General features: G+C 42.1%; 2 protein-coding genes across 2 annotated transcripts in view; both read right to left on the bottom strand.

Moving 5' to 3' along the window:
* Positions 1 to 27,707, bottom strand: part of LOC135877066 (complement receptor type 1-like) — a 128,664-nt gene that overhangs the window by 47,060 nt on the left and 53,897 nt on the right. The window lies entirely within an intron of this gene.
* On the bottom strand, positions 762 to 14,943 carry LOC135877073 (complement receptor type 2-like). Its single transcript, XM_065402427.1, has 6 exons — positions 14,763 to 14,943; positions 12,788 to 12,889; positions 9,154 to 9,240; positions 7,453 to 7,495; positions 4,552 to 4,644; positions 762 to 1,882 (listed from the first exon to the last, which is right to left on the bottom strand). The coding sequence occupies exons 1-5, from the start codon at positions 14,917 to 14,919 to the stop codon at positions 4,578 to 4,580; spliced, it is 456 nt and encodes a 151-aa protein (XP_065258499.1). The 5' UTR covers positions 14,920 to 14,943; the 3' UTR covers positions 762 to 1,882; positions 4,552 to 4,577.

Raw genomic sequence — 27,707 nt, 5'->3', positions numbered from 1 at the left:
ATTTTTCTTTATATTTATAGTTAGTTTTATTAGGAAACTTGGAATTCCATCGGCATTGAGGGCGTTCAGGATCAGACTCTCAGGGATTGTCTATATTAGAAAGTTGTGCCAATTTAACTATATCACAGATAGTCCGCACTACGGGACTCAGTTATATCAGTACAAAAGGTGCTTATAGCAGTATAGCAAATCTCGTATGGGCAAGGGAATAAGTTATACCACTCTAACTGCATCCATATTAGAGCTTTTACCAGTGTAACTATTCTGCTAAAACCTCACACATCTAATGGAAATAGACATACCAGTCAAACTTTGAACCAAGCTGTAGTGCAATGTTCAACTAGGGATTGGTGATGAGACCAGTTGCCCTGAGTGCCCATCTCCAGGCAATTTCCTGCCTCTCTCTCTCCTTAAATTTGTACCTATGGCCTTTCACATAAAAAATACATATTCCCAAAGCCACCATATAAGAGGGAGATACTTGGACCATAATGGCCTTAGTTTATTGACTATTGGGGCAGACTACAAGGCTCTTTTTCCCTATCTAGAAGAAGTTTTTGGATTGTTTTCTGAGTTGCAACTTTCTTAAGATTTGTTTTTGCCACTGCATAGCAAAGAAACACCTGGAAGCAGGAGAGAAATTCATCTTAGTTCACTGAACTCCTCCTAGCTGCAATCTAGTGCATAGGACCAAAATTTAGTTGTTTAGAACAAATACAGTTTCTATTAACAGGTATGGAAAAAATATCAGGATGCTGGAGTCTTTATTCAGTATCCCTTTTATTTAAGAAAAAGGCCTATTCCAAATAACACATAGTAAATAACACACATCTTCAATTATAGTTTCTTCATTTATGGAAAAGATTTCTTATTGCTAAATAAAACTCAAAGCAGCTTGCGGTCACAAAAAAGGTGTAAATAACTTCTTAAATCTTTAAATCTTATAAAACAGATGACAAAGTGTTTGATTATAAACACCCCTTCTCAGCAGCAGTGAGAGACATTTCCTGAACATTAAAAAAAAGCTTATTTTAAGATCTACAAAGACAGTTTTTGACAACATACATATAAAAATAATGTAGGCACTAAACCACTGGAGAACTTCTCCGGAGGACACTTTTGAACTTACTGTTTACTTCTTATAAGAAAGTGCTAGTGGATTGCAAAGAAACAAATGTGATAGCCAAGATGGTCAGGGATACAACCCCATGCTCTGAGTGTCCCTAGTCTCGGATTGCCAGAAGCTGGGACTGGCTGACAGGGGATGATGGATCACTCGATAACTGCCCTGATCTGCTCGTTCCCTTTGAAGCACCTGGCTAGATAGACCATTGGTCTGACCCAGGATGGATGTTTTTATGAAGAATCTACGACATTCCACCTAGCGTCTGGCATCTTTACATTTGTGTTTAAAGAGTAATACGCACTCCATGATGGGAGCTTGTAAGTAGGGATCTGAAGAGGCTCTCTTGCTGTCTGCAGTTACAGCCACAACTCACAATCCAAACCTTGCCCCGCTCTGATGGTGACTACGTTCTTTAAGGGGAAACGTTTAGCACTATGGAGAGGCTGAATAAGGAACCAGCTGCATGTTCAGAAGAGCAAGTAATTTTGATGCTGCCAACTGCTTTGCTTGCTTCAGAAGCCATTTTCAAGGGCAAGAGCAATGATCCACCTCCGGTCTTTCTCCTTCACTCAAATGCAGCTCAACAGAGGAAAGAAGTTGTAGCGAAAGTAACAGCAGTTACCTGAGAGGGGTCTATTTTCACTACAGAAATTTCAGTACAAATATAGGACATTTCTCTCCTAACTTTTCCATGATTTTCTTCCAATGTCTGTTAATGTGTAAACCAGAGCCATCAGCCAGCAGCAGTCATTTATACTGCAAAAGGAAGATAAACAATTAAATGCAAATAGTTATATACTTCAGTCTTACACACATCTTTCTTTAGACTTCAAAGTATTCATTTAGGCTAAACTTTTCATTGGTTGTACTTTTCAGTATTGTCAGGAACAAATACTAGTTCTTGTATTATGTGTAACTGCATAGAACAGAAACATTTTAAACCCATTTCAGGTTAAAGCAGAGGTTATGGCATTTTTTCCTTAGTGGCAAAATCTTAGAAAAAGCAGAAGAAAACACGCATTCTGGATGGCACAGGGCTAGGGTTAATTTGTCAGCAGAGGTAGTAACTGCAAGGGACAAACAACAAAAAAGTGACTGATAAGTGTTGAGAATTACACAAGCTAACTAACGGAGAACTAGGCTATCCATGAATCTGCTCTTCTCCCCACTATAAAACAAAGCTGAGCTGGAACATTCCTCTAGAAGTTCCGCTCTGCACCAATGGCACCTACGTAGATTTACATAAACATTTTTAAAGCAGGATATTAGTTTCTTCAGTGTCTAGTCACATTGAATATTCTTATTTAACAATGGACCATGTGAATGCTGTGTAAAATACTGTATAGTCCTTATGAAGTCCACGTGAGCTTCTTTATGATAGATACTAAACACAGTTAAGCTCTTCATGATATATCCTAAATGCAATTAAGCAATTACTTTAGTTCACATACCTGTTTTAAAGCACCGTGTACTGTAACTACACACTCAGAGCGCCATATCATCCATCTGAGGAACTAGCGCATGCAAGGCTGCCGCCTTATAGGTGAAATCCTGTATTTGCTTATAAGCTTTCTGGTTTTATGTATTTATTTTTCACCCAAAGAACAACATACGATTTTCTCCTTCATTCTTAATAGGGGACTATGGAAGGCTACTGGGACACATCACACCTGTCCTCTGCTCTCCACACTGGCTCAAAGCAGCAGAAGCTTGACTTGAAAAGCTGGGGGGCTGAGGTTTGGGGTGTGCTAAGGAGTCCAAGGCTCAGAGGGTACGTCTACACCGGGATACAGGGCTTCTAGCATGGCTGTGGCTGGCCCACGTCAGCTGACTCAGGCTTGGGGGGGAATCGGGCTGCAGCCCGAGCTCTAGGACCCTCCCCCTTCGCAGGGCCCCAGCCCGAGCCCAAACATCGACACAGCAATTTTTCAGCTCCAGAGACTGAGCTGTGCGAGCCACAGTCAGCTGACCCAGGCCTGCCACCAGGTTTTTTATTCCTGTGTAGACATTCCCAGAGAGAGCCTGGGCAGCAGGGCAGGCACTCACCTTGGCATGGCAGGCTAAGGAAATGGTCAGGGCAGTGTCCCTGGTCCTGCTTCCCTACTCTGGGCACCCTGAGCAACCGCTCGCCCAGTTCCCAGTCTCCTGTTCCGGAGAGGAAATGCCGGCCCCCTTCACAATGACGTGGCTTCACCCAGCCCAGTTCCATTCCCTGCCTCCAGGTACATCCTCTCCCCAGTGCCCAGGAGCTGGGACACAGGAAGAGCAAAGCCTGGGCTGCCCTATTTCACACTCTTCCCAGGCACTGAGGAAGTATTGTCTTGGGGGGGGGGGAGGGGACATAGATCAGCCCCCACAATATTTCCACTGCAGAGGCGCTAGCCCCTACTGGCCCTCCAGTTCCGCTACCCCAGTACTGCTTTCCCACAGAAAACTGGATCACATTCAAGGTTTCTGTCCTTATCTTCAAGGCACTCTGTGGCCTGAGCCCAGGAAATCTACAGCACTGCCTAAGGCCCCAGGACAAAAATCAGGTTTGACAACTAAGCTCCTCTCTACAATAAATATCAAGCTCCTGTGCCTGGGAGATGTAACTTTCTCTGGGTCCGATATGAAACTATGCAATGAACTCCCCCAGAAACTACACAAACCTTATCACCTTCCACTCCAAGGGAAAGACGCATTTCTTTGACCTGCCGTCTCTAACAGATACATAACAGAATGCACGTTAAAAAGCCACCACATACACTCCCCGCCCTCCAGAGAAAACCTACCAACAAAAGACAGTCCACTGGATTTGTTTCTCCCCTCGGGGAGAGGATGAGAGAATAAACACCACATGACAGATGTTAGTCACGATGCTTAACGCGCTAGCGGAAGGTGCTCAGATACGACGTTCATAAGCAGGGTATAAGAACCTATATCATAACAGAAGTAATGAAATGGAAATAACATTTATAGTAGACAAATACCTGTTTCCAACATACTGCATTTAACAGACAAAGCACAGAAAGTGTTCAAGTTTGTTGTGGTTGCAGAAAAACATAGGCATGCAGTGTTTCAGTAGATAACCAAATAATATTACAAGAAATATTTTTGCATGCAGTGTAGTTGTAGCCATCTCAGTCCCAGGATATTAGAGAGATAAGGTGAGGGAGGTAATATCTTTTATTGGACCAACTTCTGTTGGTGAGAGACAAGCTTTCAAGCCACACAGAGCTCACCCACCTTCTCCCTCCAATGAAACACATTTTGTTCATGACATGGAACAAAAAAGAATAACCCATAAAAGTAATTTATATTCTCAATTTGTATTTAATATTGTAAACTTCTACCCTACTCTCAGATGGGTTTTAATCAGAAGACCATCACACCACCTGCATACTTTTGAGTACAGGAAAATATTTTTCTATAAAAATATATACCTTTCGAGATCAAATTAGATTTTGTTTCACATCTCCAAATCATGTTCTGTTGTAATGTGATGCTTTCGGGAATCCAGATTTACACCGTAAGAACTGAATAGGAAGAAAGGAGACAAACATTTTCTGATTAAATATGTTCACATAAACAAGCAAATTGAATTTAAAGTAGTTTTTTAAAAAAAAAAAAAGATGGAGCCTTTTTATAAAGCTAGAACTGTATAAAGAAAAATTGGAGGCTGAATATTAGGAAAGTATTTTGATTGTAAGATGTATTAATCAGTGGAATTCTCTACCGAGTGCAGTGGTAGAAGCATTACTGTTTTGGAATTTTACAGCTAGCAAGGACAAGATACTTAAAACATTGTTTCCTTCTGTAAAATGCTTCTCAAAATAAAATAAACCATATTTGCAAAATCTGATGTCCCTTATACTTTCAAGAATGTAAAAAATTCTCACAAGGCTTAAGGTTTAACAATGCAGAAAAACAATATTCAGCATCAGGCATTTCATTTTTAGGTGTATGTGTGTACCCTTTATCATTGTCCTTCACCAAGAGGGGTAAGTATTGTACAAGTACATTTCACAAAACAAGCAATATTTTTGCCATGGGAATGAAGTCTCTTAGTCAGAATGTTATTCCCACACAGAGTCACTTCTGTATAATTTATCTTGAAGACTCAACAGCTCAATAAAGCAAGAACAGATTAGTATTTAATTTTCTTTTTTTGTCTGATGAACATATATTTTTTGCTACCTATATTTTGCCAGCAATATACAAACAAGACTGCAGTAACCACATTTAGGTTGGTTCTCTTTCAATATTGTTCACAATGAAATTCTAGCCCCCACTAGATTTCATAACATGGAAGAAATTGCACAGGACAACAAGACACATGTGAGTCAACAACATTGGATTACTTCTACTACAGTAAAAGCTCATTTCTGCTGGGTGAGTATCTTTGCTTATGAACTGCCAACACTGGATATTTTATTCAAATGACATTGCAAACTGGGCTTCTGAATATAAAACTTATCTTCACCAAGCTACCTGCTTTATGATCATGACAAAACCGAACAGGATTGCATGAGCATAAACTTCACGTCAGTGGGATAAAGTCCAATAGTCCACACTATTAAATAAAAAGAACGAGGACTACCTGTGGCACCTTAGAGACTAACAAATTTAATTTAGGCATAAGCTTTCGTGGGCTAAAACAATGAAGTCTCTAAGGTGCCACAAGTACTCCTCGTTCTTTTTGCTGATACAGACTAACACAGCTACCACTCTGAAACCTGTTACTATTAAATAAGCCTCCTTAAAAAAACCTCACTAGAATGAAACATTTAGTGAGAAATGAGAAGGAAAGTTGGAAATTCTAGAAGTCAGAATGGATTTCTAAAGAATTTCGTTCTACATGTTTAGGAGGGCATTGGACCAATGATTGTTTGTAGGTTGCTGCAGTCTATTAGCTTAGTCAGGGCTTGGAAATCAATTTTTTTTAGAAGCTTAACATCACTGGCTTTACTTGTATGGATTCCAGGGAGTGTCACACTAGAAATCTCATTCACCATATAAACAATACCAGGCAGGTGCTTTTTTAAATTCAGTTGTAAGTCGTGTTTGTGTGGGAAGGCAAATAGGCAAATCTTTTCACAACAGGTAACAAGAGGTGGTGTCACCTTGAAAGAGTAACCAAGTTAATCAGTAAAAGGCAGACTTCACACAATCCAACATGTCAAAAGCAAAATTAATCTTTAATTAAAAATAAAAGTTAGATTAAAAATAGACTAGATATTAGGTGCAAGTCAAAGGCATCTCAGTATAAATGAATCCCAGGGGAATATTATTCAAGTGAATATGTTATAAAGCAAAGCAACTATTTAAAAAGCCTTTATACAATATTATCTGTCAGTGACACAAAGAAAGCCTGTACTATGAGAACACAACTTCATGAGTAGTTCTACACAAATCCCACTTTGGGTTTTTAATTTGCCATATTTATGTTTTGCAGGTTTGAAGACTGAGATGCCCCTTATGAGAAACATTCTTGAAGGTGCACACTTTGGGCCTTAGCCATAGCCACTCCATGTGCAGAATTCCTGCTGAAATAAACTAGAGCGCGGCTACGGGGTTGTGTCCCAAGGTGGTGCAACTGAAGGAGCAGACAGGGAAGGGTTAAAGGAAGCAAACATTTGAAGAAGGAGTTTTGGACCAAACCACAGCAACAAAGAATTTCTAAATCTATCAGATATTTGTATTTTCATGGGACCTGGAGCAGCCCAACACACATCCATGGCTCTGTCCTGTTTTCGTGACCTGCAGTCTTATTTATAGCATCTTTTCCTTCTTGTGCATTTAAGACTTATGCATTGATGAAGCACAATGGTCAAGTATTGGACCACAGCATCAGCTAGTCCAACAATTTTCAACTATGGTCCATGGAGCATTTTGCAGGCAGTCCATGGAGAGCTAACCGTTATATGATGCCGACTCTCATTCTAGTTTCAAACTGTTAAATCACAGTGAAAGACAGCTCTGGGACTCCGAGAGAGGGCAGGATCCCAGAGCTTGGGCTCCAGTCTGAGCCTGAACGTCTACACAGCAATTTTCAGTCCTGCAGCCCTAGCCCTGTGAGCCCATGTCAGCTGAGCTGGGCCAGTCGCGGCTGTGTTGTGGCTCTTTTATTCCAGACCAATTAAATATCATTCCTTCAATGCTGCATTTTCAGAACACCATATATGTAACTTTTCCTGACATCCAGGTACATGCAAGAAAAGACAACCCCTGCTGAAAAGGTAGAGTAAAACTCAGAAGGAAATACCTGTTCATGCAGGAAGGAAATGCCATGAGGATAAGTTGAAAATTAGTAAAGAATAAAAATAATTTTTCTGCTAGCTTACCCTTTTTTCTTTTGCCATTTTTTATTCAAAGCTGCAAATGTTCCTTGAAGAAAAACAAAAAAAGCGATAAGGCAGGAAGTTAAATTTTATTTAACATTTTGGTAAACACAGCTAGCAAACTTCACAGATAAGTAGTATGGAAAAGCCCCTCTTGTATCCCAGATCAAAAATCATGAGAAGCCCTTTCTTATCCAGAAAATGGTTCTGATGTTGCATCTCCCAATTTATCACATCTTTAATGTGTCTATACACTGCTGAATGTTTAGATTTTTAGCTCATTTGGAATGTTTAGTATTCCATCTACTTAACGTTCAAGATGTTCAAGCTTTCCATCATCTGTTTCCCTTCAAGCACCTCCAAGCTGTTTAAAGGAATTTTCTCAACCAAATAGTCATAGAATATATTCTTATGTCCAAGGTTTAGTTTGGCTTATTTAATTTCTTCCTTGACTGATGAAATATTTAAAAAGAATAAATAAAAAATAGAAAATGAATCCCTCTGCATGTGTCAGATTCTCTCAATCTTGAACTTGAAATGAAAACCTCTAATCAGACTGGGCTAGCAAAAAATACATTTAAATTCTGCTATTGAGATTTCAGCACAGTTTTCCCTGATTAGCACACAGGGACTGTTACATCTTAGAACCATTCAACAGGAATACAGACTGCACAGTAGTTTGGGTTTGCATATTCTCCGTCCAACATGGATCAGGAAAACTGCTAGAAACCTGCTTGTAACAGCCGCCTCTAGCATGGCTGTGCTCCAAACACACAGGGACCGTACCCGCTGCTTGACAAAGCTGCTCTATGGCTCCAATTTAACAAGTCACTTAAACACAAACTTAAAGCACATACTTAATTCTGATTGACTTCAGTGGGATTTATACCAGCTTAAGTGCTTTGATGAATTGGGACCTATACAGTGAAAAAATAGTTCACAAAGGTGAAGCTACTACAGCCTTTGTGGGAATTCTTTGGGAAAGGGTTGCACGTGTGTTCAGAATTTGCTAGCGTGATGACTAAACACCCATGCTCTGGTAAGTGGAGCCCTCTGCACTGCAGACTGACTAACTGAATGGTGGGAACTTCATTTATATAAGTAACAACTTTCTTATTCCCACGATGCTAGACTGTCAAATCCAACCTAGGAAGGGCTTGCTTAGATCTCATGACAATTTCCCTTCCTGGCTTCTATCCTTCCCATTGTTGGTGAGCACCAGACAAACACACGGTCCTAAGTGTGGAGGAAGTATTCTCACCCAAGACAGAATTACAGAAGTGAAACTTTTCTTGAGGGAGCAGGGGGGAAATGAGATTTTTCACTCCCCTTCCGTTCCCCAATATTGTGCACACAAATTTAAGACAGAATCACAGCAGGTTTCTTAGCTCAGGAAAATATTGTGAATAAATTACAAACCTACAGACAGAGAAAATAACTAAGAGTATTAATACAGGTGTCTCTCCAAGGAACAGCAGTGCAATCTCAATCATGGGCACAGATTTTACATGAAACCCAAGGACAAAAAGTTAGTCAGTGGCAGAGAAATTCAAGAATCCTAAATCTAAGGACCTTTAGGAGTTAAGCAGGGGGCGGGAAATGAGACAGAGGAAGTGCAATACTCAAATAGCTTGAATTGTGAACCTCAAAACACAGTCATAGCTTTAGTGTATCAAATTATTTTTTCACTATTAAGTTACTTACCGATGGCGATGCCGGCAATGACAATGGCGATGCCCACAATGACAATGGCGATGCCGGGAATGCCAAAGTGTGTATCAATGCCAGGCCCTAAAGAGAACAAAAAACTGAGCTAAAATATGAATCCATATTCATGTCAATAACTTACAGGAACTCATCCACAATCCATGCATATGAAGCCACACTTAGTATATACCAGAGATGAGTGAAAAATCAATGGAGTCTCATAAAACTCTACATTATAAAATAAATAATCATTAGCTACTGGAAACCATGATCTGAGCCCTCGAGAACCTCACAAAGAAGAAAAGCAGCTTTGCAAGGGATTGCATACATACATATCTTGTAATGCAGGCAGGAAAACGGTTGCAAAAATGGATGAACCAATCTCAGGCTAGGTCTACACTACAGCGGGGGGTCGACCTAAGATACGCCACTTCAGCTACGTGAATAGCGTAGCTGAAGTGGCGTATTTTAGGTCGACTTACCTGGCTGTGAGGACGGCGGCAAGTCGACCGCGGCCGCGCCGCCGTCGACTCCGCTACCGCCTCTTGCCGCGGTGGATTTCCAGAGTCGACGGCAGAGCCATCAGGGATCGATTTTATCGCGTCTTCACTAGACGCGATAAGTCGATCCCCGATAGACCGATTGCTACCCGCCGATCCGGCGGGCAGTGAAGACGTGCCCTCAGTTTAAAGGCTTTCTACAATATAAACCAAGGGATGTTAACTATTCTCTTACACATGCTTCTAGGCTCTCATTTTCCAAGCCTGCACTGGCCAGCCATGTGTTTGCCAAAACACTGAGTAAGCACAGAATCATTACATGTGGGCTGTCTAGATTGGGTATCATAATATCCACCCTAGCATGTCGTCATAGGTTAGTGTTAGGGTATGTCTACATTGCAATTCTACACCTGCAGCTGGCCCATGCCTGCTTTCTCGGGCTAAGGGGCTGTTTAACAGTGATGCAGATATTTGGGCTCAGGCCTGCAAACCTCCCACCTCGCAGGGTCCTACAACCCCGGCTTGAGCCTGAGCCTAAACGTCTACACCACAATTAAACAGTCCCTTAGCCCGAGGCCCGGAAGCCCAAGTCAGCTGACACGGGCCAGTCACAGGTTTTGAATTGCACAGTAGACATATGTAAAAGGCCTTGTTAGCAGTATTTCAAATGATCCAAATAGACTGTTTCAAGAGACAGACTTTTACTGTCCTTACTAGAGTAAGGCCATTTAGTGTCTTCCATAGCTGCTGGTTAAACATTAAAGGGGTAATTCCTTGCCACAGATTGAACAGAACTGCAATCATTCATGTCAATGAGTTTTGCATTTAGAAATCAGACTCATGTAAAATCAGTGCTCAGACTAAGATTTTTAGGGAAATTGTATGAAAGATTACAATAGTAACAATGAGGGCAAAGAGTGCTCTGAAGTGGCTTTTCAATGGCTCCTGGAATTACTGAACCTATTTGCCCTTAGATCTGAACCTATTCACCCATAAGATCTTATTTTTTCCTCCTTGCGCGTACGTGAAGCGAGAGCCATTTTTTAAGGATTACATTTCCAACAGCAACCTAACTGTGGAACCTGGGGGCAGGGGAAGATAGCTCAGTGGTTTGAGCCTCAATCCTCGAGGGGGCCACTTAGGGATCTGAGGCAAAATTGGTCCTGCTAGTAAAGGCAGGGGGCTGGACTTGATGACCTTTCAGGGTCCCTTCCAGCTCCCCCCGGTCCCATCAGTGAGAATCTGCCAGGATTCTCTCCTCGGCCCACCCGCTTTTCCTTGTGCACCCTGTCTTTGGGATCCTATCTGCTCTGACAGCTTTGGATGTGATCGTTATATTGACAACTCACACAACTCCCATTTGGATTCCCTGTCAGTAGCTTAAACTGCACATGGCAAAAACGGAGCTTGTGTTCCCTCGCAAATCTTTCCTTCTCCACATCCTCAGTCACCACTGACTGAACAAAATCCTCCTCCTCTCAGCTGCTCATGCCTGTAATCTGGGCATTATTTTTGACTCAGCCCTTTCTATGGACCCTCATGTCTGGGCTATAGCCAAAGCTTGTCATTTTCCCTTCTTAAGTTTTTCAAGATCCAGCTTTTCTCAGTGCAGACTGCCAAAGCTCTCATCCAGGCCCTTATATTCTTCTCTATGGACTTGGATTTTTTCAGGTTTTCTGAAAAATTCTGTTCATCCCTCCACCGGGACGCCCTTCTTTACCACATCAAAAATAAGCTGCATATCCTCTCTTTCAAAGTACATCTCATCACAGCCCCGGCTTCCCTACCAGATGTCTCATCTCATGATGTCAACTACCAGCTGAGCTCTACCAACATACCCAACCTTCATCGCCTCTTAATCCAGGTCTCCTAGAGAACCTCCAGGCTTTCTTCTTTACCTGTCAGACAGGCTCCCTGAAAAAATTCATAGCTGCTACCTTAACCTCTAAAAAAAACCTATTTCTGCTGTAGTGCCTATAGAGCCCTGCTATTTTATACAACCCAGAAACGAGGCAAGCCGCACTGCACGCACAGCTAATCTACATGAAAACATGCTGCCCTCCTACCCACCATCTTTGCCCATTTGATTCATCCATTTGTTGCATCTTCTTGTTAATCTGGATTTTGAGTTCTTTAGGGCAGTGGTTTTCAAACTTTTTTTCTGGCGACCCAGTTGAGGAAAATGGTTGATGTCTGTGACCTAACGGAGCTTGGGATGAGAGGTTTGGGGTGTGGCAGGGGCTCAGGGCTGGGGCAGAGGGCTGGTGTGTGGGGGTGAGGGCTGCAGGGTGGGGCGAGGAATGAGGGGTTCAGGGTGAGGGAGCGGGCTCTGGGCTGGGGCATGGGGTTCGGGTGCGGAAGGGGGTCAGGGCTCTGGGCTGGGGGAGCAGGCTCTGGGCTGGGGATGAGGGGTTTAGGGTACAGGAATGGGATCAGGGTTTGGGGGGGCTCAGGGCTGGGGCAGTGAATTGGGGCTCGGGGTTGAGGCACAGGCTTACCTCGGGTGGCTCCCTGTCAGTGGTTCATGCCTGTTCTGGCACCGCGGACCGTGCTGCGCCCCGGAAGTGGGCAGCAGCAGGTCCGGCTCCTAGGTGGAGGTGCGCAAGCAGCTCCGCACGGGTCTCTCCTGCAGGCACCACCCTCCCAGCTCCCATTGGCCGGGACCTTTATGCAATATTGTAATATGAGTGGTACTATGCAGGTAAATCATTTCTGAAACAGCTTTATTTCATATTTGCCAGGTGATGCAGGAAAACTGTATGAGCACCCCGAGGATGGAGGCATCCCCACCTATTTCTGAGTCGAAACTCAAATATAAAATTACTTCCCATTCTTGTCCATCTAAACTGCACATTCCTGAATCCGGCACAAGTCGTCTCTCTGATGGATGTTCCCAGATTGCTTTGCAACAAGATTCTTGAATAAGCAGGTTAAGTGTAGATTGTCACTGATCCAGCAGGGAACTTGAACCTAGTTATTAAAGCTAATTTTGAGTAGACCTATTCAGTGGGGGAAAGTCTGACATTTCCATCAGCGAAAGGTGGCCCCAGCAGATTTGTTCCAGAGAAAATAAAATACTTACCATTACAAAACTCTCCACTGGTTGACCACTTGGAGTGTGTCTGACTTACCAGGGTTTTTAACAGAGCCATCACTGCACCTGTATGTCACTTCTCTGCCATTAGTATCACGGGGGACGGGACGACGGAGCCTTCGATTGGTCCGACACTGATCTATCAGAAAAACATAAGAACAGACTCATTTTAATAGGAGAGAGATTTATTTTAAATAATTTCACACAGCTGCCTTCATTGTAAAGGATCCTAACATGCCTTAGATGCTACAGGGACCTGCCACAGGCCAGGGGAGCCCCGTTGTGGGGGGTTCCTCAGGTTTTCCAGTAGCCTATGAGAACAGACAAGCTTCCCACAGCCAGGGGTTTAAACTAAAGGCGTCTTCACTGCTCTGCTAGGTCAAGTTCTCTAAACAGGAATTAGCCGAGCGACAGCAACCGCGCTGCACAATAACGGTGGCGGTGCAGAGAGCGATTGGATTAGCAGCACCGAGTAGCTGAGTCCCCACTGCATGACGAGCTCCAGCCTAAGCAACTCTCCAGCTCCCACCCACACTCCAAGTGGGCCAGATTTTCAACCCAAAATTCTAGACTTTTAGCAAATCCAAGTTCTTCCAATTTACATGAGGAAGCACCAGCTCCTTCTGCTCCTTCGGGAGGGACAGTTGCAGTTTGTCCTGGGTAATTATGACTAAGGCAAAAAGAAGAGGAAAAAGCAGTTATGAACATTACATCAGTCTCCCATCACCAGCTGGCCACTCAGAGTCAGGAGCTTGCCAAACTAACGTTTAGGAATCTGCATCTTTAGAGAGAAGACAGACTTATCCCACTTACACGTTGTCACAGCGAGAGCCCCTGTACTATCAGCTGGGCTACCCTGCAGACTGCTGCTGGGATCCCATTCCTGTATTCTAGGGGAAGCCCATAGCAACCCCTACATTGAGCTGCCTACCACTTCCCTTTACAAAAGTTCTCTCTCTCTCTCTCTCTCTCTTTAAGAGTTTTAACAGTTCCATTTTTTGCAGCAGGGATGTGAAAGGCTCAATGTGGTGCCTCTTGCTGCCACCATGAGTTACAAACTGCCAAAATCTGTACTTTCCCTTCAGTTTTACTCATCAAAACTTCCTAGAGGGACTTCTAAACCCCTGAACATGCTGTTCTCACTGAGCATTTGCTGCAAGGTGTTGCCATGTGCAACTCAAAACTACGCATATCCATCCCTCACATCAAAATATCCTTCGGCCTAGGAGAAGGTGCACCGTGTTGGAAACCAGGAGATGATGAGTTCAACTCTCATTATTTCTACTGACTGGTGATAACAATCCTGTGCCCTTTGAAACCCAAGTTATCACTGAGCCACCCATCCTCCCTGAATGAAAGTTACACAAGCTAGGAAGAGCACCCAGATCTCTAATATGGCAGACCCAAGTCTCATCCACTTGGCCTAACCGAAAGAATTTGCCAAATCTAAATACTTGGCTAAGCGGTGTGTACAATGATGTTATTCGTGCATATATAATCCATTGTTTTAGTGTGTTGTGCATCCTCCTCTTGTGGTTGGTCCATATAACAATTTACTCCTGCTGCCACCTATTATAATTACTTCTTTAACTTGATAGAGGTCTATCCTGAAGTACCTTAGGCCCAAGAGTCAAACCTCAATGACACATGGAGGTGGAGGACGGGACATTAGTTTCACATAGACTTCTTTTTTTCTTTTTAAAAAGCCCAGTAATTACATAAAACCCACAGCAGACACAAGTTATTAAAATTGCAAAGCATTCAGTAGTTAGGAAACCACAGAATTAAGGTTACCCATGAGATCTTAATTTTTCCTCCTTGTGTGTATGTGCAGCGACAGCCACTTTAAGGATTACGTTTCCAACAGCAATCAGGTTTCCCACAAGTTATATCTTAAGATGATTAATGGTTAGCTCAATTTACTCATGTTTATGGGTTTACCTAGCAATCAAAGTATTGTTTTTTCTGATGGGAGAAAGTAGAACAAGAGGAAGATAAAAACAGACAGTCACCTTCGCATTCAGGGGCAGACCCATTCCAGACTCTATTCATGTTATCTTTAGTTGTACAGTGAATGGAGGCCTCTCCACTAAGTGAGAAATTATGGTCACATTTGTAAGTTACCGATGAGTTATAGTCAAAGATTTCCACGTTGCTGCCATTGTGCATCCCATTGGCAATATTAGGAGGAGGATAACAAGTAATTGTTGAAGGAAAAGAGAACGGCATCATGAATATTAATGCACATTTCAGTCAGAGGTGAATTGTTAAGATTACGTAAACATTTGTTTACAATTCCTCCCAAAAAGGGGGGGAAATTTAACCCTTTGAGAGTGTAATTCATACTCTGTTTTAACAAATTGTGAGGCATTACCTTCCTTAGATTTACAAGATTTTCTGCTTTCAAACTTTTCTCCACTCCCAATATCCGTTCATCTAGAAGATTTTTGGCTTCATTGAACAAATCCCGGATAACAGCCTTATCAGAACACATCCCTCCCCCACATTATATATAAGGAGCTGGGACTCTGATTGACATCCTTGAAAGACAATAGTTGTGCTTCTACAATGTTCCAGAAGCTGAAAGCTTAAATTAGAACTTTCCTTCTAACTGCAGCTGGTTCTAGCCTGGTAGACAGATCCACCCCAGGCAGTGTCCACAAGGACAAAAAAGTTAAAGCAAATAAATTGGGAAGAAGTTTTAATACTGGGTTTCACTGCAAACTAGCCTCAGATTTTGAGTGTGGAGTCCAGGCTTGGTTGGTTGGTTTTGAGGGAAAGGGAAGGGAATAGTTAACAGGGAGGAATTACACTAAATAAAAAAAAGTTGGATGAAATACTTCAAAGGCAGCAGAGATTATTTGGTGAGGAATGAGAAACTAATCGAACCCCACCATCCCCGTGTTCAAGGTTCAATTGTGTTTAGGTCATTAGTTGGATTGGAATCTATACACCAGACAGCAAGCTCAAAGGGAATGCTCCGTAAGGATAGAGATGGCTGTGGGGTTATTTGTTTGTTTGAAACGTGGCTTCTACAGAAGGCAGCAGCAATACAATGGATCCTCCTACACTTTCATCATGCCTCCCCGCTCCCAGAAATGTCTATATGATCGACATAATCTAAATCGAGTGAATATAAAATACACATGAAAGTTCTGTAACCGGGGCCGGCTCTAGGTTTTTTGCATCCCCAAGCAAAAAAATAAAATAAAATAAAAAAATACCTGCGGAAGCAAAAAAAATAATAATATATGGCCTATTATATACATCAAGTATTTTCCTAATCAGGCATGCCAGACTACTTGAGTCTTAGGCTGCACAAGAAATTCACATCAGTATTAAGATACAGCCTATGTTTGTCAAACAGAATAGAATACATACATGCAAAGCCTGATACTTGACTACAGCAGGTACCAACAAGTATTTTAAAATAAAGTTATACAAGTTTGGATCTTTCCCTTTAAGAAGATGTTACCCATACGGTTGGGTGCTGTGCTGTATGTATGCCCCTCCCCCAACCCCCTCCAGTAAACTGCACGAGTTAAACATCATCATTGTATGACGCCATCAGGAATTTGGGTCAAGAGATCTACATACAATGACATCCTGGAACGGAACTTCCCTGCTTTTGGGAGAGTTAATATTAAAGTAGCGAGGTGACCAACCTGCCTAATGCCTCTGAAAAAGCCTCCATCCCAGCTGTTAGGCTGGGTAACTCAGCAAGAATAAAACCAAGTGGTTGCAGCTGATTGAGTACCAAGTACATAAATGCATTGTTAGCTAAATGCAATAGTGTGCATGAGCACTGCCGTCGCCCAAATGAGGATTGTACAATGACCTTTATTTCCCCCTCCTAAGAACTTTATGGCTGTGAGATGAACTCACAGAAGCCTGAGCCTTCACGGCCAAGGAGCCCTCCCAGAGAGTTCTGAAAAATATGGTTTCCAAACAATCCTGCTTGTAGGGCTCTCTCTCTCCTTCCCCTTTAGTACCGAGTAGTAGGGTACTGGCATAAAAGCAAAACCTTAGTTAAAATCAACTGTTTGTGACATGAGAATTAACTGCAACCTTGGAACGCTGAAGGGAGACAAAAAATACAGGATGGATTAGAGGCAAAAATGGTTTCCAGGAATGATTTATTAAGTGTCCGTCATTCTTTAGTTTTCTAGAGGTAGTGTTGTTCCACCAGCAGAAAACTAAGCTAGGACATTGCTTGTAGCAGCAGCTGATTCTAGCCTGGACATCAGCAGCATGATTGACAGACCAAGCCCAGAAAGCATCCCAGAGATCGAATTAAGGTAGAGGCAAATTAATTGTGATCCACTACAAAAGAGCTTCAGATTTTAAGTGAATAGTCAGATTTGGGAAGGGTCAAAACATCTTGAAGTCATTATCATGCCTTTTTACTTAGTGGACGGCAGGATTACACAGATACGAAAGAGAAGATGAGCCGTGAGGACTGTTGGATTGTGCATATTCATGAGTGCCAGGTGAACAAACTAAAAGGTACTTTAAAAAAAATTGATTCTGTAGGAGTCATCCAAACACCATGGAGAACCACAGTACAATTTCATTCCTCCCCTCAACTCAACTGTCATTTGGATTAAACGCCAAAGTAAGAACAAAGACTCCTCTGAAGAACCAGCTATGCTGCATCATCTCCAGACGTGAACCGTTCTTAAACCCATTAGATTAGTTTACCTTGGCAATGTGGAAGCTCCTTATCCCAATCAACTCCATTTCCCACAACCACACATTGGGCAGAAGTCATTCCATTTAATCTGTACCTAAAGAAAGAAAAATGGTTCAAGTTTGTTACTCATGTAAGCAAAGATCTAGTTAACCGTCCAAAAAGATGGAACGTGGTTTCTTTCTGCCAGTAGGTGGAGACAAACCATTGAAAAAAGGGACACATCTAACACCATAGGACCAAGGAACACTGAGGCCAGGTCTACACTACTCAGCTATATCGGTACAACTACGTTGCTCGGGGTGTGAAAAATCCATACCCCTGAGTGACAGTTATACTGGCTTAACCCCGCCACGTAGACAGCGCTATTTCGAGAGGAGAACTCCCGCCAACATAGCTATTGCCTCTTGGAGAGATGGATTAACTATGCTGACAGGAGAGGCCCTCCCATCAGTATAGGAGCATCTTTATATACAACAGTACAGCTGCGCCGCTGTGTTGTGAAGACCGAGCCCTGTGTAGTTAAAGGCAATGAAGAGTTACAAACCAAATTACCCCTCTTCTAAATTAGAGATTTTTGCACTCCTATCTCCAGTAGGTGACAGGAGGCCCTACCACCTCTGCTGCAGAACTCTTCAAATACCCAGAAAACTAGTTAATTTACAGATCACATGACCCAACCCCTACTGGATGATCTCCTGAGGCCTCTAGGCTGGGATCTTCAAAAGCACCTGAGCGAGTTAGGTGCTCATCTCCCACTGAAAGCCACCCAGCTACGGTTGTCAATCTTCCTTCAACTCCTTTGAAAAAATCGCAGGTGTAATTCTTAACAAGGGCCCAGCCCATGGCTACAGATTTATAGCACACCACTCACTTATGTTCTTGAAGTTAAGCAGGCTTTCTACTCTCATTTTGCCAGACTTCACCAGCACTTTTACACCAGTCTAGCTTCTGTTAATTAGTCAAAAGAAGCAACTTGCCACTCACCCTTCATTACAGGAGAAGTTTGCAGTTGTACCAAACCGGAGATCGGTGAAATCAACCCTGCCATTTTCTAGTTCTAGTGGTTTACATGGTCTTCCTAGAAGAGAAGAAGACTAATATTAGCGTTACCTCATATTACCTTAATGGGGAAAAAGGGGATAGGCTAACTTGCACCCTCTAACATAGCAAATACCATGGCAGATCAAAGCCAATGGTCTGGGAGTTCAAGATCTGTCCTGTACGACAGCGGTCAGCACCAAAGGCTACAGAGGAAATCTTACAACCCACGTTATGGATAATTTTGTAACATGCCCAGGGGAAGTGGGGAGACGTGGAAGCGGGGTGATGCTTCCTAATCCCACACAGACAGTGGTTGCCTTATATCCTGAATCAAGAGAATTAAGTTCCCCTTGCAGATTTAGTATAAGTGCAAATATTCCTATTGTACGTGTTAAGGCCCAGATCCTGAAAACTCATATACATAAACATATTCGTGTGGGTAGATCCATTGACCGCAACTGGCAGCAATTACAAATAAAAAGCAACATAATATATGGGAAAAAGGATAGACGGCATAAATTATGAAGGGTAAAAATCGATATGGGGAACTAAAGACATCAGTGAAAGAGTCACAACTGGCATGGTTACAGACAATAAGGAGAAGGTTTTGAAGTTCTTTAGGAACAAAAGAAATCCTCCTGTAAGAGAACGTACCCTAGAGACTGCTATAATACTGTTTGTACCGAGTATGCCTTGTGAGGTATCTGACCATTTATAGTTTACTGGTCAATACTGTCCTGATAAAATGCATGACAACACCGTTATAAGATTGCCCTGTATAATGTTAACTCATGTTGCAAACCACAGCACAAGTACGTAAACAGGTCTGTCTCAAAGGAATGCGTGCTCTGCTTAATTTGCATATAAGCAGTAAAGCAGTCATGAAGCAGGAAGAAAAAAAAACCTCCAAAAAAAGCAAGGAACAGCAGCAGGGAAGATCTTTCCCTACAGACGTTTTGGCAGCTAGGAATGTTTTCCAAGGGGCAGGGCTGACACTATAAAAAAGGAGGGAGAAACACTACCAGGCACTTCCTCCCTCTCACTCCATCCACTGCACTAGATGAGACAAAGGAAGCAGCCACTAAGGGGTCCTCGCCTAAGAAGTTTGGTCAGTAAGACTGCTGAGAGTATGTGGTAAGAAAAAGATTGATTTTGAATTTAACATAGTTCGTTAACCTGGGCACCAGTTATGTTTTATCTTGACTTGTCTTGTACCCATTTCGGACTTATGCCTCATTACTTGCCTTCACTTAAAATCTCTTTGCAGTTAATAAACTGGATTGAGCTAATCCAGTGTGTTTAAATTGAAGTGTCTGTGAAACTCTATTTGGGTAACAAGGTGTGTGCATATTATTTCTTGAAGAAATGGAGACTTGATGTGAATTTGTATTGTCTGGGAGAGGGCTGGGTAATACGAGACGTACGTTTCTGGAGGGGAAAAAAACAAAATGAATACTAGGAGTTTGTTGGGGTCACCCTGCAGTATAACCAAGGCTGGTGAGAGCCAAGATGTGGCTGGCTGAGACATAGCTGGGAGTGACTTGCACATTGGAGGTTATTTGTCAACAGTCCAGACTGAAGGTTAAAGCAGCAAAGCATTGTAACGGGCACCCCAGGTTAGAGGGCAGGGGTGACAGATTCTCTTTAGTCTGGATGATACATTGAGTATACCACGCCTAGTAATGGTACAAACCTGTTACTAAATGGAGAGGATAAAACAATTATGATGCAGGAAAGGCAGACGTTTTCAGTAACTATTTCCCTTTTGTAATTGGAGAGAAGCACGACAACATAGTCTCATCACAAGGGTATGAAGAAGTACTTTCATGTCTATTAGTAATTAAGGAGGAAGTTAAACTACATCTGCTAGGGATAAACATTGTTAAATCAAACTCTTGGGATAACTAGCACCCAAGCGTCCTAAAAAGTTGGCCAAGGAGATCTCTAGCCCACTGATTAACTTCTAATTAATCTTAGAGTACCAGGAAATTCTTCCATTCTTCTTGAGCGCCGATCTCGTGCCAGTATTCAAAAAGGGCAAGCAGAATGACCTAGGAAACTATACACTAGTTAACATGATCTCACTCACAGGCATAATAATTTAAAGGTATTGTGGGATTCATTAATTCCAAGGGCAAATCTGTTCTGATCTCTTGTGCAGTGTAGGCCAAATTTTTCGCAATTCATAAGGAATTAAGAACAGAAATATCATTAATACCAATCAATGAGGTTAAGCACATTTGTGTTTGCCGGACCAGGTTCTAAGTGTCTCATCCTTTTTTGAATCCTACCATGTTCTTTGCCTCCATTTTGTGGCAGTATGTTCCATAGGCTTGTTATGCATTTTGTAAACATTTGTTATTAGTTTTCTTGATACATGAATCCTGATTTTAGACAGCTAAAAACTGCACGTTCCTCAGTCAAGCTCAGTGGAAGAGCTTTTCTTTGCCCCTTCAAGAGTTATTTGTGATGCTTTCTCCCGCAGTAGACTTATTCCGAAAAAGAATGAACTGTATCAAAAATCCACTATATCTATATGGAGTTCAATATAGATATACTGTATCCATGCAAAGATAAAGTTAGCACTTTTTATGACTGTACTGGGAAAAATCTCTCAATGCAGACAAGGCACGTAAAAATTGTGACCTATTTACTAAGGCCTGATCTTATGACTTGTGATAATACAAGTCCCGCTGAAGTCACTGAGACTTAAGAAGGGACTAAGTGCTTTGCTGAATCAGGGCCTATATATAAAGTATTTTCTCAAGCCAGCAGGCCAGAGTAGGTGAGTCTAAGGCTATTCAAGAAAGTCCCATCAGTATTCAATACGACAAATTAAATCATAATTTAAAACATATGCACAAGAAGGCAGACTTAAGGTTCATCAGTATCCAACTGTATATATCCTTACTAGTTACTTTAGTACTGCATTTACTAGGGACTTCTGCATGGAATAGAGCATATATAGTCTTGAGATGAGGAAACTTGCAAAAATCTTATTCTACTCTTATCAATGAAACCAAGAGAAGTATTCTCTAAGTTTTGTTATAAATTAGTATTTTGACCAAGTTTGTAACACATTATTCAATACTGGATTTACTTTTAGTACAGCGAATTCAGTATGGCTGAATTCTATATTTCGTTATCAGGGATAGAGCAACTACAATTTTTCAAAAAAGACAGACACTTACCACACCAAAGTGTTTCACTTTATTGCAGTATTTGTGATGCTCCCTATACTATCAACAGGCAATACTATGAACACGGTTAATTTAACCGCATCAAGTTGCAGTTGTCCAGTGTTCTGTGGCACCCACTTTAGTAAAGTTAAAAGATGTGACCTGGCAAGAACCAAGATCATTAGGGAAACTAAAGAGGGTTAAAGCTTAGATGTCCTTTATTTTATACTTCCATTTAAAATAGACTATCAGATTCCAGTAACTTCACTGGTGTGCACTGAATGCCTCCCAGGCACAGGAACATTATGTGGACAGTGGGGTTTCTGGTAGAGAAGATCTGCACTATTCTTAAGTTTAAATCTACTATTACATAACAAGATATTTAGCACGTGGCCTAAAACCCAGGAAGAAATGTGGTAAACCTATTCCTCCTCTTTGAGAGTATTCAGCACAGAAGGCTGAAGTTACTGGAATTGTGTATTTTAGCTGCTCTTAAAGCAACCTACAATTTTTAAAGTCAACTACTAATATAACAAAGAACTGTCCAAAATGTATTTAGAAAGTGTCTATGGACACCAGTGTTGAACTGTGAACCACTTACCCAATAGAAGAGAGATTCCTAACTGTGTCAAGATAGCTTGCATATCAATTGAAATGGAAAAGCAACAGACACTCACCTACACAAAACTCAGGGTCTACTGACCATGTTGAATTTGCAAGACATGTAACTACAGGAGACTTTCCAGGGTCCAAAACATATCCTGGGCAACAGGAGTATTTCAGTTGGGTCCCAACAGGATAGGAATTGTTCACTACCCCAGGCAGCTCAGCAAAACTCAATCTTGGAGGAGAATCACAAATGTCTAGCAATAAAGACAGACAAGGAAGAGAAAAAGTTAACTATGAAGGATATTCAGTCGTCTGTTGTAACAGAATACTCGTTTTTCTGATGCCACAAATGATTTTATTGGGGACAATTTGGATGTACTTGTTTTCATTACAGCCTTGAAGCTAGTTCATTGAATGGCCTGGATACAAAACTGCTGTACATTAAAATTTTACATTATTTACCATGAATCCCTCACCCTGAGCATGTCTGGTAATGTGAGGTAGAGTACACTGTGTAAAACAGGACATTCCATCCCATTGGCAATATTAGGAGGAGGAGGAGAACAAGTAATCGCTGACGGAAAAGAGAATGGCATCATAAATATTAATGCACATTTCAGTTAGAGTTGAATTGTAACGATTAAGTAAATGTTGGTTTACAATTCCTCCCCAAAAGGGGGGGGGGGAATTAACCCTTTGAGAGTGTAATTCGTACTCTGTTTTAACAAAATGTGAGGCATTACCTTCTTTAGATTTACAAGCCTTTCTGCTTTCAAACTTTTCTCCACTCCCAGCATCCGTTCATCTAGAAGATTTTTGGCTCCATTGAACAAATCCCGGATAACAGTCTTATCAGACCACATCCCTCCCCCACATTATATACAAGGAGCTGGGACTCTTTCATTGACATCCATGAAAGACAATAGTTGCGCTTCTACAATGTTCCAGAAGCTGAAAGCTTAAATTAGAACTTTCTTTCTAACTGCAGCTGGTTCTAGACCAGATGGTGATAGCCTGGTTGACAGATCCACCCCAGGCAGTGTCCACAAGGACAAAAGAGTTAAAGCAAATAAATTGGGAAGAAGTTTTAATACTGGGTTTCACTCCAAAATAGCCTCAGATTTTGAGTGTGGAGTCCAGGCTTGGTTGGTTGGTTTTGAGGGGAAGGGAGGAGAATAGTTAACAGGGAGGCACCAGCAACACAATGGATCCTCCTACACTTTCATCATGTCTCCCCCTTCCCAAAAATATCTATATGATTGACATAATCTAAATTGAGCAAATATAAAATACACATGAAAGCTCTGTAACCAGGTCCGGCTCTAGGTTTTTTGCCTCCCCAAGCAAAAAAAAACAAAAAACAAAAAAATACCTGTAGAAGCAAAAAAAATAATAATATATGGCCTATTATATACATCAAGTATTTTCAGGAATTTGGGTCAAGAGATCTATTTACTAAGGCCTGATCGATTCAGCAAAACAAGTCCCGCTGAAGTCACTGGGATTTAAGAACGCACTAAGCGCTTTGCTGAATCAGGGCCTATTTTCTCAAGCCAGCAGGCCAGAGTAGGTGGGTCTAAGGCTATTCAAAAATTCCCATCAGTATTCAATACGACAAATTAAATCATAATTTAACACATGTGCATAAGGAGGCAGAGTTAAGGTTCATCAGCATCCAACTGTATATATCCTTACTGGTTACTGTACTACTGCATTTACTAGGGACTTCCGCATGGAATATAGTATATATAGTCTTGAGATGAGGAAACATGCAAAAAATCTTATTGTACTCTTAGCAATGAAGCCAAGAGAAGTATTCTCTAAGTTTTGTTACAAATTAGTATTTTGACCAAGTTTGTAACACACATTATTCAATACTGGGTTTACTTTTAGTACAGTGAATTCAGTATGGCTGAATTCACTGCTGGAAAGGTATAACACGTGGGGTTCCGCAGGGGTTTTGGGACCAGCTCTGTTCAATATCTTCATCAACGACTTAGCTATTGGCATAGAAAGTATGCTTATTAAGTTTGCAGATGATACGAAACTAGGAGGGATTGCAACTGCTTTGGAGGACAGGGTCATAATTCAAAATGATCTGGACAAACTGGAGAAATGGTCTGAGGTAAACAGGATGAAGTTTAACAAAGACAAATGCACAGTGCTCCACTTAGGAAGGAACAATCAGTTTCACACATACAGAATGGGAAGAGACTGTCTAGGAAGGAATACGGCAGAAAGGGATCTAGGGGTTATAGTGGACCACAAGCTAAATATGAGTCAACAGTGTGATACTGTTGCAAAAAAAGCAAATATGATTTTGGGATGCATTAACAGGTGTGTTGTGAGCAAGACACAAGAAATCATTCTTCCGCTCTACTCTGCGCTGGTTAGGCCTCAACTGGAGTATTGTGTCCAGTTCTGGGCACTGCATTTCAAGAAAGATGAGGAGAAACTGGAGAGGGTCCAGAGAAGAGCAACAAGAATGATTAAAGGTCTTGAGAACATGACCTATGAAGGAAGGCTGAAAGAATTGGGTTTGTTTAGTTTAGAAAAGAGAAGACTGAGAGGGGACATGATAGCAGTTTTCAGGTATCTAAAAGGGTGTCATAAGGAGGAGGGAGAAAACTTGTTCAATTTGGCCTCTAAGGATAGAACAAGAAGCAATGGGCTTAAACTGCAGCAAGGGAGGTTTAGGTTGGACATTAGAAAAGAGTTCCTAACTGTCAGGGTGGTTAAACACTGGAATAAATTGCCTAGGGAGGTTGTGCAATCTCCATCTCTGGAGATATTTAAGAGTAGGTTAGATAAATGTTGGTCAGGGATGGTCTAGACAGTATTTGGTCCTGCCATGAGGGTAGGGGACTGGACTCAATGACCTCTCGAGGTCCCTTCCAGTCCTAGAATCTATCAATTCTATATTTCGTTATCAGGGATAAAGCAACTACAATTTTTCAAAAAAGACAGACACTTACCACACCAAAGTGTTTCACTTTATTGCAATATTTGTGATGCTCCCTATACTATCAACAGGCAATACTATGAACATGATTAATTTAACCGCATTAATGAAGAGTTAAAATCCATGTGCATTTTATAGAACAACCTGGTATATGGATTGTGCCAGCTCATTTCCAGACCTAAAGTCCAGAATTTGGTCAAGAGACCAGAGGCCTAGCAAATAGTGATCAGCTAAGAGAAAGTTGGGATAAACAGATAATCTTGTTTTGCTAAAATAAGCCTAGCCAGCAAATTGCAAGGTGTTGGAGCTGAGAACTAAATAACTGTGTCTTATTCAGAGTTGCAGATTGAACAAAGAAGCCCTGTTTCGATTGTTAGTTTCTTCTGTAGGGAGACGTTCTTCCCACGATCCAACCTTGAGTTTAATAAAGGTTGGCACATGTCAGTATAAAATATGGCATCCTCCCACCTCCCTTTCCCAGGGACCAATGCCTGCCTTAGAACACAAAGGAGACAATCTTTACTGCCATATACTTTCACCGTTTCTTTGTTTTAACCCCTAGGAATGCATCTGCTGGACAATCAGAGGAGCTACTCTATGGACCCCAAATCAGAATTGAACATATATATTTTATACTAATAACATTTTATCAAAGTATTAATTAAATGTTAACTTGCTAACTTGGGACCATGGGCGGAGACATTATGTAACCTGTTACCCAATGACTAATGTGCTATCTTGTCTTGCGGCTAGACCTATCTCGGGGCGTGGAACTGCCTATCCCGTCACTTTCCCCCGCCCATGGAAAATCCATATATTCTATTGTAATCAATTGATTGACAGGGTCTCAGTCAAATAAGCAAGGTGACACTCCGCCAGCGCTGTGTGTAATAAACTCCTATGCTTGACCTCTACACGGTGTGGATTTATGTTCCTTCAATTAAAATTTTACATTATTTACCATGTATACATCACCCTGAGCACGTATGGTAACGTAAGGTAAGTACATTGTATAAAACAGGACATTCCAACCCATTGGCAATATTAGGAGGAGGAGAACAAGTAATCGCTGACGGAAAAGAGAATGGCATCATAAATATTAATGCACATTTCAGTTAGAGTTGAATTGTAAAGATTTGTTCACAATTCCTCCCAAAAAGGGGAAAAAAATTTAACCCTTTGAGAGTGTAATTCGTACTGTGTTTTAACAAAATGTGAGGCATTACCTTCTTTAGATTTACAAGATCCAGCTTTTCTCAGTCCAGACTGCCAAAGCTCTCATCCAGGCCCTTATATTCTTCTCTATGGACTTGGCTTTTTTTCAGGTTTATCTCAACCCCTATTCTGTGCATCCCTCCACAGGGACTCCCTTCTTTACCACATCAAAAATAAGCTTCGTATCCTCTCTTTCACAGCACATCTCATCACAGCCCTGCCTAACCTGCCAGACGTCTCATCTCATGACGTCAACTACCAGCTGAGCTCTACCAACATACCCAACCTTCATTGCCTTTTAATCCAGGTCTCCTAGAGAACCTCCAGGCTTTCTTCTTTACCTGTCAGACAGACTCCCTGAAAAAATGCATAGCTGCTAGATTAACCTCTAAAAAAAACCTATTTCTGCTGTAGTGCCTATAGAACCCTGCTATTTTATACAAGCCAGCAACGAGGCAAGCCACACTGCACGCAGAGCTAATCTACATGAAAACATGCTGCCCTCCCTCCCCACCACCTTTACCCATTTGATTCATCCATTTGTTGCATCTTCTTGTTAATCTGGATTTTGAGTTCTTTAGGGCAGTGGTTTTCAAACTTTTTTTCTGGCGACCCAGGTGAAGAAAATTGTTGATGTCCGTGACCTAACGGAGCTCGGGATGAGAGAGGTTTGGGGTGTGGGAGGGGCTCAGGGCTGGGGCAGAGGGCTGGTGTGTGGGGGTGAGGGCTGCAGGGTGGGGCCAGGAATGAGGGGTTCAGGGTGAGGGAGGGGGCTCTTGGCTGGGGCATGGGGTTCGGGTGCGGAATGGGGTCAGGGCTCTGGGCTGGGGGAGCAGGCTCTGGGCTGGGGCTGGGAATGACGGGTTTAGGGTGCAGGAATGGGATCAGAGTTTGGGGGGGCTCAGGGCTGGGAATTGGGGCACGGGGTTGAGGCACAGGCTTACCTCGGGTGGCTCCCTGTCAGTGGTGCAGCAGGGGTGCTAAGGCAGGCTTCCTGCCTGTCCTGGCACCGCAGACCGGGCTGCGCCCCGGAAGCGGCCAGCGGCAGGTCTGGCTCCTAGGCGGAGGTGCACAAGCGGCTCCGCACGGCTCTCTCCTGCAGGCACCACTCCCCCCCGCCCCCCAGCTCCCATTGGCTGGGCCTATGATACCCAACTGGGACCTTTATGCAATATTATCATATAAGTGGTACTATGCAGGTAAGTAATTTCTGAAACAGCTTTATTTCATATTTGCCTGGTGATGCAGCAAAACTGTA

Source organism: Emys orbicularis, chromosome 4, assembly GCF_028017835.1.
Source record: "Emys orbicularis isolate rEmyOrb1 chromosome 4, rEmyOrb1.hap1, whole genome shotgun sequence".
Classification (NCBI taxonomy): Eukaryota; Metazoa; Chordata; order Testudines; family Emydidae; genus Emys; species Emys orbicularis.
Note: the sequence above shows the minus strand (reverse complement) of the source record. Positions and strands in the feature narration are given on the sequence as shown.

Excerpts from the sequence above, each read along its gene's own strand:
- LOC135877073 (XM_065402427.1), bottom strand. The coding sequence starts at position 14,919 with ATGCACAATGGCAGCAACGTGGAAATCTTTGACTATAACTCATCGGTA. Across the intron at positions 12,890-14,762 it reads GTCTGCCCCTGAATGCGAAG|ATCAGTGTCGGACCAATCGA; the intron begins GTGACTGTCTGT and ends TTTTTCTGATAG. Across the intron at positions 7,496-9,153 it reads CATTGCCGGCATCGCCATCG|GAACATTTGCAGCTTTGAAT; the intron begins GTAAGTAACTTA and ends TTTTTCTTCAAG.